Source organism: Rana temporaria, chromosome 3 (assembly GCF_905171775.1).
Source record: "Rana temporaria chromosome 3, aRanTem1.1, whole genome shotgun sequence".
In the NCBI taxonomy this organism is placed as follows: Eukaryota; Metazoa; Chordata; class Amphibia; order Anura; family Ranidae; genus Rana; species Rana temporaria.
This window is the reverse complement of record NC_053491.1, coordinates 113,176,529-113,189,795: the sequence shown is the minus strand read 5'-3', so window position 1 is coordinate 113,189,795 and position 13,267 is coordinate 113,176,529. Positions and strand designations below refer to the sequence as shown.

At 43.9% G+C, this 13,267-nt stretch overlaps 1 protein-coding gene across 1 annotated transcript in view; it reads left to right on the top strand.

Moving 5' to 3' along the window:
- The first annotated feature begins 10,190 nt into the window (after positions 1-10,190).
- PFKFB3 (6-phosphofructo-2-kinase/fructose-2,6-biphosphatase 3) overlaps positions 10,191-13,267 on the top strand; it is a 119,562-nt gene continuing 116,485 nt past the window's right edge. Inside the window, exon 1 of the mRNA XM_040343268.1 lies at positions 10,191-10,308. Within this exon, the coding sequence (XP_040199202.1) occupies positions 10,293-10,308 (16 nt within the window). The 5' untranslated portion in view covers positions 10,191-10,292. The remainder of the gene's footprint in view (positions 10,309-13,267) is intronic.

Genomic DNA, 13,267 nt, shown 5'->3' with positions numbered 1-13,267 from the left:
GAAAGGGGAGGGATGGCTCCGACTGATCTCAAACACACGGTGTCCTATTAGAATTTAAGGATACAAGAAACAGAGAAAAGAAAGAAAAGAAAGAAATAAAAGAAAAAAGAAAAAGAAAAAGAAAAAGCATGATAACTGATCTAGTGCATAAATGCCTGGTCATACTGCTCGTATTCATGATAGAAAATAGAGAAATAATAATTACCCAAGTATAGGGCTTATTAGGGCAAGAGTGCAGCAGGTCAGGGGGTTCACTGAGTCCAATGCGGACGATCCTCTTGTCGTTGCTCGGGTGAATCCCGAGCTGGGTGTATAGAGGGGAACCTGATGCCAAATGCCTGGAGAGCAGACATATATAGATTAAGGATAAGGTATGCATTGTAGAGGAGAGGTACATGCTAGAGTGAAGTCAGGTTAATTGCAAAAAGGAATGTATGGGTGTAAGGTGTAAATGGCACTCACCGTGGTTGGGGTATTGTAATACCAGCGTTACTCCCTTCAGCTCACAGGGTGCTGAGGGAACTGGTCATAGAATGGCTCTATTTATAGGGTGGACAGGACCTGGGAGGGCCGTGTAACTCGGCACCTCCCAGGGACATTAATCAGATGGAATGGCCATCTGCTGTGTGCACTCATTTTACTAGGGGGGCGGGACAAAACTAGTGGGCGAAGTAATACGCCCCTAGCTGGGGAGGAATGCCTTCTTCTCGGCATTATCATATCGCTATGGTGATGACGCTGGCGTCACGGGCCATGTGACCCTGCGCCTCGCGTCACACCATAAACAGCGGGGGAACCCTCTGGCGAGCCCGGCCGCGTCACCATGGTGATGACGCTGATGCCAAGGCCACGTGACCCGGCAAAGCCGCGTCACATCGCATGAAGCAGGGAAGCCCTCTGACGAGCGTGGCCACATCCCCCTGTTGGTGACGTCACGCCCGGCGTGTCGCAACAAATTACACACGGCGGGGAAAACAGTGCTAGTGACATTGCCCCGGTTCCTCGCATGGACAAACTGTCCACTAGTATCGTGATGAGCCAAGTGCCAAGTGGCAGAAAGGATGAACGCATGGCACCCCACAGCGGGAGTAAAGAGTTAAGTGTGGGCGGCCAGGGGTGAGATGAAAATGAAGTGGAATAAGTTGGAAAATAAAGTTGAGGAAAAAGAGAAAAAGAGAGAAAATATATAGAAAGTAATAATAGAGATAAAGATAGATGGAAATATGTATGGAAAAGGAGAAATAAATAAAAAAGAATAATAGAAAAATGTTGATGGTGACTATAGCCCAAAGCAATAAAGAAAAAATTATGATGTAAGGTATATATAGAACAAGTAAAGACAGAAGGAGAAGAGAGGAAATCGAGATGCAGAGTGAGCAGGAGGAGCCACAACACCCAAATCTTGGCCACAATTAGAAATTGACGAATAAAGGTCTATTGATCATAGAGTTTTTTTAAAAGAAGAATTCTAGATAATATACAAGGGAATATTGAAAGGATTACATTTTTCGGGTCTATCATAGATAGATCAGCTGAACAATAGGCATAATAATGGATCAATGCAGGAAGTGTCCTGATGGACAAATATATATAGAATATCCTTATCCACATTTATATCGATATAGTCAGAGAGCACAACATTGATTAGATTAGGCAATAATCAGACAGTTAGTACATCATGATAAATGGTTCATGCTAGAGTAGAATAAAATAGGATAGTGGGAGGAGAGGAGGGAAACGGGGCAATTGGCGTTTTATATCCCATAGGTTCGGGTAGAGATAGAGAGGTTAATATGTTGGTTAACCCTCCCCCTCCCATACACCCGATTTGTATCCCTCAAGGAAAGGTCTGTAGCTGATGTTGTTGTTCAAACCCGGGGGAGAGGTGGCATTCAAGGCCACTATCCAGCGGGTTTCTCGCTGCAGCAGTAATTTGTCCCAATCCCCGCCTCTTGGGTTGTCAACCCATTTTGGTGAAAACATCTAATAAATTAAATTTTACATACTTACTGGAGTCTGGCCTTAAAAGTCCCGTCTGGGGGTAATCGTTTTCTTTTTGTCTAAACTACCAGGGATGTGGCCACTCCCCCAGTTCAGGAATATATGAACCCCTCTCCTTCTTCATTCTTTAGAAGTGGTACGCGCTTTGCGGGTGTACCTATCTGCTAAGGCTCCGTTTCGGAAATCCGACTAAATTTTTGTGTCTGTGTCTGGTCCACAAAAGGGCCTGGCGGTCTAGTCAGCCATCATTTCTCGGTGGATCAGGCAGACCAACGTACGGGCATATGCTCTTAGGGGGCGGGCGCCCCACCTTTCCGGTCACGGCACATTCAACCAGGGCAATTGGTGCTTCCTGGGTTTTCCGACATCAAGCGTTTGTCTCACAAGCGACTTGGTCATCCATTCACACTTTTTCCTAATTCTACAAGGATGGTGTAAGTGCATCTTCTGATGCTTCCTTCGGCCGCAAGATTTTGCAGGCGGCTGTTTAGGGTTGCAACTCCTCTGTTGAGGAGCTCTGCATGTTTTTGGGTGAAATTAAATTGATTTTACTGATATTGTTTCCAGCCCTCGTTTTTTTTTTACACTGTTAGGGGACGTCCCACTTGTCAAGATTTAAGGAGCTTTGTCCGTCCATGGACGATAAGAGAAAATAGGATTTTTTGTACTCACCGTAAAATCCTTTTCTCTGTCGTCCATGGACGGACACAGCACCCACCCCTCCCTTTTAGGTTTGTACTGCTTGTTACGAACTGAGGCTGCAGGGAGGAGGGTTATGTCCGGAGGGACCGCCCCCCGGGGCGGGGCTGTTCAGCTCTGTTAAAGTAACATGTATTTAATTATCTAACATGTTTCTGCCTAGTCCTCTCCTGTGAACAGGAACATAACCCACTTGTCAAGATTTAAGGAGCTGTGTCTGTCCATGGACGACAGAGAAAAGGATTTTACGGTGAGTACAAAAAATCCTATTTATTTCAGGTACTTATAAAACGCTGACAATTTACACAGTGCTTTACATATAGGTTCACATCAGTCCCTGCCCCAAATAAGCTCACAATCTAAGGTCCCTAACTCACGTTCATACATACATACATACACATACTACTAGGGCCAATTTAGACAATTAACTTACCAGCATGTCTTTGAAGTGTGGGAGGAAACCAGAGTACCCTGAGTAAACAGGGAGATCATGCAAACTCCAGGCACGTAGTGCTCATCGGGCTACTTCTGATAATGAGCCCCTCAGACATTTTGGGGGGTACCAAACACAGCAGAGACCGGCGCTCAGAACGCTTAGCCTGCATATGCAATGAGCAAAGGTCTCTGCCCCATTTATAAAAGCTATATAGCTATAAGTGTATGAATTTTACATGTGTATAAAAGAAAACACTTGAAAAACGACTTCTCGTATGGTGCCATTGAGAGCGACAGCACCATTAATCTCGATGACATCACAGACACCGAGAGTGATCATGCCATCACTGTAAACTGTGATAAACCAGATAAATTTGTAAGTACAATCTATTCTGTGCTAAAGTGGGGAATTTTATTTTATTTTACTGCCACTTATTCCCAGTAGAGACACTTTCCGCCAGAGGTGTTTCTTTAACTATAAAAAATGATAGAACATTATGTTCAAGTCTTTGCTGTTCACTTTATCATGGCCATGCCTTGTTACTGTTTCAGAACCCGGAAACACTATGTACCTGGCTAATCCATTTTTAAAGCCTTGTCTTTCATGAAAGTGACACTAACCCCTGGTTTTAAAAAAATATCTATTCAAGTACGCATTTAAACTAAAAATAAAAAAACTTCTATTGCTATGTCTCCTCCAAATTTCTTTTTTCTGCTGCTGTAATCTGACTTCTTGTTAGAGGGTGGCTACCTTTATTGTCAATGGCCCCACTGTCTGTAGCCCACCATCCCTTGCTGGCTCCCGTAATGGACTATGGGATTTGTAGAGTGCATAGAGCGCAAGTAACACACACTGCTTATCACAAACAGAAGTGAGCGAGAAAATGAGAGTCATGGGATCTCACAAAGTCAATGTCTGTGAAAATCTTGTTCAGGGAAAAGATCTTTTGGGGTTTAACCTCTTCCTGTGGCGTGCATCGGCAGGGATCTGTGATCGCTGTGTTACGGAGGTAAAGAACCAATCACAGCGGCTCTTTACCATGTGACCAGATGTGTCCAATCACAGTGTAAACAAGATGCTGCCAATCAGTGCCCATCAGTGATGCCTGTCAATGCCGCCTATCAGTGTAGTCTCATCAGCACACATCAGTAAAAGAGAAATTACTTATTTAGAACATTTTATAACGGGAACTAACCAAAACTTATTTTTTTTCCGAAATTTTCATTTATTTTTAGTTCGAGTCGAACATCAAGCCCATCACTTCTTATTTATAAAGTGAGCGCATTTACATTGGATTGTATGCTTCTTGGCAAATTGAGTTTATAGGAATATTCATGTTAGTTTCTTTTCCTCAATCAGCTTACAATCTATTCTGTCAAATTCAGTTTAATATGTCAGTGCTTTACACATTAGGGGAATGAACATGAAAGCAATGCTGTACCTTACGGTCATTTAGTGGCGGTCTTTCTGGTTCCTTGCAGCTCTCTGTAGGGAATGAATTATCCAGGTTGCATTCTGAAAATACTAGTTGCCCTCTGGTTGTCAAGTTGATGCTATACCTTTGAAGTACTTTCAAAGTCTTTGACCCAGATGAGTAGTCGAGTACGTCAATATATACGATGTTCACAAATGCAACACATATATATGTGTAGCGCCTACCCCGATTTTCTGGGAGCCTGATGGTGACTACCAGGGGTAGGGATGGCTGACTTACATACATTCTCAGGGTGCAGCTTTGTCGGCATGGTGGGTGATGAACAAAAAAAAATTGGGCGTCAGTCACTTTTATGCTTTAAACAAGAGAGAAGTTTATTTCTTAAACAGTAAAAATGTGGGAGAGAGGGGATTGGGCACAGGACACCCTTAATAATGATCAGCAACAGGCAGATTGGAAGATTTAGAAAAAAATAGGTGAGATAAGTTAGACAGCAGTACAGAAAAAAGGACCTTTAGCCCAGGTTGACACTGGGTACGATTTGAGATGCGATTTCACATGTTAAATCTCATCTCAAATCGGCGGCATTTGTCGGCAATGACACCGTCCTAATCGGTGCGACGCCGCATCTGCGGTGCTGCACCGATTTCAAAAAGTAGTTCCTGTACTACTTTTTGCGATTTCGGGCCACGGTTTACATTGACATATTTGCAGAAACCTGCACAGATGTCTCTTAAATCGCGGCCGAAATCGGGACTGCCAGCGGGAGTGCAATCGTGCAAGTTCAGCTTCACTCCCGCAGCCCAGTGTGAACCTGGGCTTAAGCTGAACCAGCACAACTGTACTTTGTAGGACAGGCTGTCTCCTATAGTAACTGAACTTTACTCATAGCTCTCAACTGTCCCTTGCAGAAAATATGATTAACTGAGAAAATTATGTTTATCCATAACTGAAATGTACTGTAGCTCATCATACTAATGTCAAAGACAACAGCACCACCCACTGACAGAAGGAAGAAGCCACAACTTGGGACAATAGTCATGTAATCACTAAACACTACAAATTAGCTAGGCTTTCTACCACCCAGCACAATTAAATTTACCTATAGCCCTATTCTAAGGACAAGGGTACTACATATGATAATCTCTGTATGCCGATGTTTCCAGCTGTTCACTCCTTTTCTGGAATATGGACAAGTTAGAGGCTATGAATGAATGTCTGATTGAACAATGAATGTCTGATTGAACAAATGCACTCCAGCTGACCAGCCCAAAAAGACCCAAACTGTTTCAATATTTATACAAATAAAGGTTTTTGTTACACACATTTACAAATACACATAAGCCACGCTGTTGAGCCAAGGCACTTCTGGAAAGTGGGGTCCCTAATATCGATGACACAGTGTGGTGGATTTACGAAAGTCAAACGGACTGTGCACTTTGCAAGTGCAGTTCTCAATTTCCCCAGAGCTTAGTAAATGTTGTAAAGCTCTGCTAATTTCCATTATCCATCACATGCAAGCAACAATTTTATTTTATTTTCTTTGCACTTGATTGGGTGTTCTTTATAAGTGAAGCTTTACCACATTTACTAAGCTCTGAGGAAAATGAATGCAACTGCACTTGAAAAGTGCAGTCTTTTTGCCTTTAGTAAATTTGGTAATTCAGAGATCTTATCCAATTCTGTAAAGAATCAATCATTCAGATCGTTAGGTGTATGGTCATCATAAAACCTAGTACACATGGGCCGAATGTCGGGTGACAACGGCCGGTTCAATAAAAACTGTCTGACATTCAGCCAGTGTATATGGCAGCCAGTCCGATAGAAGCCGACTGTTCGGCCGGCTTGTGTCAGACGAGCATGCTGGAAAACCAGCAGTTGACCAACTCCCAATAACTCAGCCAATGGCCAATCGCCTGCGGTGTCTATTGTATTTTGACAGCTAGCCACACCAGCTGTCAAAATACCCAAACAGTAGTTGCATCTGTTTGATCTTAGGTGCTGTTTGGCTGACAATTTTTCTACCCAGCTGCTTCGATTTTTCTATAAAGGGATGTCGGGCAGGAGATTTCATCAGGAACTAGCGGAAATCAAACAGTGTATGGCCAGCTCTACTCCAAACAATTTGTGCTCAGAACCTGGTGCATATACTGGGCCAGATTCACAAAGAGATACGACGGTGTATCTCCCGATACACCGTTGTATCTCTGAGTTGTGCCGGTCGTATCCATGCGACTGATTCATAGAATCAGGTTACGCATAGATATCCTTAAGATCCGACAGGTGTAACTGTGTTACACCGTCGGATCTTAGGCTGCAATTCCAGGCCGGCCGCTAAGTGGCGTTTCAGTTTATTTACGCAACGAATATGCAAATGAGGAGATACGCCGATTCAGAAACGAACGACCGCCCGGCGTTTTTTTTTACGTCGTTTGCGTTCGGCTTTTTCCGGCGGATAGTTACCCCTGGGTCTATGAGGCACAGCCAATGTTAAGTATGGCCGTCGTTAAAAATTTTACGTTGTTTGCGTAACTCGTCCGTGAATGGGGCTGGACGCCATTTACGTTCACGTCGAAACCAATGACGTCCTTGCGACGTCATTTAGCGCAATGCACGCTTGGTAAATTTGCGGACGGCGCATGCGCTGTTCGATCGGCGCGGGAACGCGCCTGATTTGAATAGTACACTCCCCCTAGCCGCGGAATTTGAATTCCGCCGGGGGATTTACGATACGTCGCCGCAAGTTTTGAGGTAAGTGCTTTGTGAATTACCCACTTGCCTCAAAAACTTGCGGCGGCGGATCTTAAATCAGATAGGTTACGCGGATCTAAAGATCCGCTAACCTATGTGAATCTGGCCCACTGTATATAGCAAAGAATACATTGTGAGTGCTGCATGATTTTTGCATTGATCAGTGTATTGACATGTGCACCTTTCATGTGCTAGATTTAAATTTATCTGTGTGATTGCCATATTTTTTATTTGAGCAGTCATTTAGGACACCTTGGGTTTGGTTAACTAAGGGCTCTTTCACAATTGCATTACAGTTTAAAGTAGCCTAAAATTAACACACCTATAGTATTAGCATTTAGGATGTGTTATACAGGCATTCATGTTGGGTCAGGTAACACTTCTCAAATTTAATGTGTGGTACAAGGCTAAAATGGAAATAATCACTTTTGCCACTTTGCAACCGCACCATAAACATACTGTAAACACCATAGGCGCATCTACAGTGCATTTAAGGTGCGGTTGTGGTGCGTTTCAATAGAAGTGGATAAAGGCAGTTGCAAAGTGTCAATGCCTGCCAAACCCTGCAGGCAGCGCTATTTTTGCCTTGTAGCAATGCAAAGCAACACTAGCACTGCAGTGTGAAAGCCGGCATCTGCTCCCTATTATAACAATTTAGAGTGGCATAAATAGGCGTTTGTTAAAAATGCGACTCAATTACCTATTTTCAACCCCTGTGTGAAAGAGCCTTAAGCCTGGGTTCAGCTGAACTCGCACAATTTCAAACCTGCATTTCAGTCCAACTTCGGGAACGATTTCAGAGACGTCTGTGCGGGTTTATGTACAGATCGCCCCGAAGTTGCCAAAAGTAGCGCAGGAACAAACTTTTGGGAATCGGTGCTGCCCGCAAAGTCGGCATCTCACCGATTCGAATGGTGCAGTTCCTGGCAATAGGCGGTGATTTGACATGTCAAATCGGCCCCATGTGAACAGGGGGCTAAAAACAAATAGTGTCAAATCTGGTGCAGCTATCCATGGAAGCCAATCGGCTCCTAACTTTAGCTTGTTCAATTAAGCTTTGTCAAAAAACAAAACCAAAAAAAACACTAAGCTGATTTCTCTATACTCTATGCACCAGATTTTTCACTCTCCAGTTTTAGTAAATAACCCTCATTTAGTCTTAATTTTGCTAATTTTGCTGCAACCTACAAAAGCTGATTTTTTCATTTTGGATAGAGTCATGCCTCATACACACAACAAAAAGGTTAAGTGAAAAAAAATTACAGCTTAGGTCGAAGCCAGTGTACTAACTATGCAATGTTAGTTCAGTGATCTCCCCTGCTGAGCTACTGTGTTCTGACAGGGGGGCAGCCCCCCGCCAGAACACTCTAGTTAGCGCTCTGAGCCATTGGCTGTGAGCAGAGGCGGCTCTCTAACTAGGCAAATTAGGCCGCCGCCTAAGGCCTCACGCTCCCAGGGGCCTCGTGGCTGCCTAATTTGCCGAATGTGTGTGGGAGTGGATTGCAAATGTCCCCTGGTCGGTGTCCCCAGAGCCGTGTTTATGAAAACAAATCGTTTTCCCCAGCCAGGGGGCAGACTGCCCACTTAATAATTTCCCGCCCAAGATCCCATGTTCAGTGCATTGTGGCTCCATGTACAGTACTCCCCTCCTCCGGCTCCTCCCCTTCTGCCGCGCTTTGCATATAGGGTGACCACATTTTCAAACTACCATTCAGGGACACCCCCTCTTCCCAAAATTCAGCTTTATCTGTAACGAATCACAGCACAGTGATTGGACACTGTGGCGGCATTTATGATTTCTCCAATCCCAAGCAGGGGGCGGGGTATGTGCTCCTCCAGGCATTCCAGGCCAGGGCAAGTACTGTCAGTGAGTAAAGCAGTGATGTGATGGCCATTTTTGGGGGCATTGGGGGCATTTTTAGGGGCATCAGATTGGCCCGGGGGGGGGGGGGGGGTAGCTGTGTCAGTTTAATTCTGGGACACTGTATTGTCCTGGAATGAAGGTGCCCAGGACAGACCTGCAAAATGCGGGACTGTCCCGGGCAACCTGGGACAAGTGGTCACCCTATCTGCATATCTCCTGCAATGTGCAGAGCGTGGCGGCTGAGCAGCTCCCTGATCCACTCTCCAGGACGGACGTCGAATGGTCTGTAATGGAGGGACCGGCCACTGCCAGAGCTAGTGCCTGGTGATCATCGGGGACTCGGGCGCTGATTGGGAGCTGGTCGGCAGATCTTTTTCGGTCATGAGCCTTCGACAGAAACCTGCTGCTGTACACTGAAAGTCAGACGGTTTCTCTTGAACCTTCCGATGCCGCCAGACATTCAGCCCGTGTATACTAGGCTTAGGGGAGGGTTATACCCCTGTTAGGTTTATTTTTGCTCTTTTTTGTCACTTCCTGTCCTATATCCAAAACAGGAAGTGAGAGGAAATCCTTAAAAATGAGGGGAATCTCTGTGGGACCCCCCAGGTCAAAGAACTAGTGTCCCCATTGAAAGATTTTCCCTCTATTACTTTTCTGGGGACAACCCACAATTTGGGAAACATTCACCTTCACTAACAACAGTACAGAACAAATAGAGAGGGTGAATTTCTCTAATGGGGACACAGACCGCAATAAAAACTGACAGATGTTCTAATACCTCTCTATCTAAAACAAAAAAGTTTTGACTTTAGTTATACTTTAATATAGGAGTTTTATATTTCTTCTACTACTTCTCTATAACAAAACCTCTGTGTTCTGCGTAGAGAGTGAAAGCTGTAATTGCACATAAACCTGTGTATGGAGACAGAGTCTAACTTCCTTCTATTCTCTTCATTAAGAGCCCTTCCTAGAAGTGACGTGACCAAGGATTGTATTACCATATATGACAGTTTCCTGCCTTCTCCGAGAATCCCACTGACCAAGCTGCAGCAGGATTCCTGGCCCTCTGCCCTTCAACCAAGCTTACAAAATCCCTGACCATAGCCATGGCCTGCAGAAGAGGTAAGATCACAAACAGCATGCCCTACCTTTCATATATATATATATAGAGAGAGAGAGAGAAGGAAGCAGCAGAGACATCAACTGTCATGTTTACTTCTAAAATGGGTGTACAGCCAACCCTGGAATGCATGCTATTTCTTGCAGAGCTTTCAGGACGGTTATTTTTCATCTACAAAAGGTTTCTTTTAAACATGCTCTCATGATGATTTTGCTTACACTGGAAAAGAAATGCATTTGTATTTACTTGGTGAATTAGATAATTATGAAAAATGTATAATTAGCTGTAAACAACAAGCGTCTTTTCATGCATGCAATTGATCTTCGTGTCTTTACAAATCGCTGTTGTGTTCTAAACCGCTCCGCAGTCCCTATGTTTAAAGGTCAGTTTTATAGGTGACTAATGAAAATTAAAGCAAGACAGGAATTATGTCTGGAGAAAAACTATTTCCATGCAACTGCACACTGAGGCCCCGTACACACGTCCGAGTTCATTGTGAAGCCGCCGAGGATCTTGGCGAGCCAAGTTTCCCCGTTGACTAACGAGGAAATAGAGAACATGTTCTCTATTTGGCCCGACGAGATCCTCGTCGGTTTCCCCGGCCGAAAGTGTATACACGGCCGGGTTTCTCGGCAGAATACGGCTCCGATCGAGTTTCTGGCTGAATTCTGCCGAGAAACTCGGTCGTGTGTACGGGGCCTGAGGATTAATTTATGAAATGGTTCACCATCCTGCAGAGGGGGGCTAATAAAAGTATGGACAATTCTGCTGCAATACAGGCACCTTGTGAAGTTTAAGGCTCGCACACACGATCCAATTTTATGGCCACAATTGTCTGATTGACAGGTTGTGTCGGATAATCCGACCATGTATATGCTCCATCAAACAATTGTTGGCTGAATTAAAGTGGGTTTGGCTGCACTATATACCATGATGCTTGGGCTATATACTCTGTCCTGTGATGCTTAGGCTATATACTCTGTCCTGTGATGCTGAGCTGTCTACTCCTGAAACTATGAGTGAAAGCAAGTGGAATACAGGGGACAGAGTAGGTGGAGTCTATAAGGGGTGTGGCTTACAAGAAGTGGGAGCCGCCACTGTTGTAAACCCTCGGAGACAAGATTATTTTAAGAATTGGCCTTTAACACAGACAGATGATCGCTGCTTGTGAAAGTGTATTCACCATCACCCCTGTATTTTGCTGTAAAATCGTCTTTTTAGTTATGATGCCGTCGCCGCCATCTTGCTTCACCCTACCTATGCCTTGGAAGCTACCGCGTATGCGTCGAAGTCTCATCGAGCATGCATGGGTTTCCATGGAGGCAGGTAAGCATACACAAGCTCAGGTTTCTCGGCAGGTTTCCTGCCGAGAATCCAGACGAGAAAATAGAGAGCAGGTTCTCTATTTTTCTCATCGAGATTCCCGGAAGTTTTCTCGACGAGAGACCATACACGCGCACGGTTTTCTCGTCAAAAAGCTCTCCCAGCAGCTTTCTTCCAGAGAAAACCATGCGTGTGTACGAGGCCTTACTATCATCTAATTGGAGTGCTGATGCATTCGCAGGTGTGAATGCGCCCTTACACTATCCTATGAGGCCCCCACTAGGGACCCTTACAGGAGCCAAGAAGATAAAAAAGAAACTCTCATTAAAGTTTAACTGTAGTAAAGAAAAGTGAAGACCTGGCTTTGCTGTCTGGTAGGGCTATGCATTGACTTGTACACACGATCAGAATTTCTGACAAAAAATGTGGGATAGCATGCGTTAAACATTTTCGACAACAAATGTGTGATGTCGGATTATCGGATCTTGTGTAAAAATCCAAAGTACAAACACACATGCTCCAAACCATTTCTAACCATAAGACAAAATTAGCAGAGGTTGCCCAAAGGGTGGCGCTAAAGAGCTGAAAAACCACGTTATTTCATGTTTGTTGGCCAACAATGTTTTGCAGTTTGTATGCAATACAAGTTCACGGTCAACGCCCTTCACACAAAATTCCTCGGCTTTGTCTGATGGAAATCCAATTGTGTGTATGAGTCATAACTCTCAGGATCGAAAAAAACAAAATCACTATATGGCAGCTAAAAGAGTCGGGTTTTAATTGTACATTTAATAAATTTTTCATCCATTTTCAATGTCTGTAGTAGGATAGGTATTCTTCATGAACCATGTCACATGTCTGTTTCCACATTGTCTCATCATCTTCCTTTTAGTTATTTACATAGATAAGCAGGGTTGATGATGGATAACATTCTCAGTTCAATGTGCCCAGAGTCACATGCATGACTGCTATGCTAACAGAATACTTTCTTTTGTGTAGAGCCACCATTTTAAGAGGAAGTCAGTTTGTAAAGAATGAATGCATTTTTGGTCAGTGACTCATTTTCTATCCCAGGAGACTACAGTAGTATGTTGCAGACATGTTGCCACATAATGTGTAACTCTATACTTTAACCCAGGCAGGCAGGGAGGGGCCCAAGCTGCATTCCATGGAATTTCTTGTGTATTGCACTTTTGTAATTGCATGTGTTCTTGGCTGGTTACATAATACTACAAGGACAGGAAATATTGCATCTTCAATTTAAATAAAGCAGAACATGATGGACAAGCAGATTTTATGTCGTTTTATGGGCTGTATTGTATGCAAACAGTATATGTTGTCATTTTTTTTTTTAGTATTCAAATATAAAATGTACATTTGTTACAAACTTAAAGCGGGAGTTTACCCTAAAAAAAATTTTTTAACCTTAGATTGATGCTCATTTTGTCTAAGGGAAATCGGCTAGTTGTTTTAAAATCGAAGCCGTACTTACCGTTTTAGAGAGCGATCTTCTCCGCCGCTTCCGGGTATGGTCTTCGGGACTGGGCGTTCCTATTTTGATTGACAGTCTTCCGACAAGCTTCCGACGGTCGCATCCATCGCGTCACGAGTAGCCGAAAGAAGCCGAAGGTCGGTGCG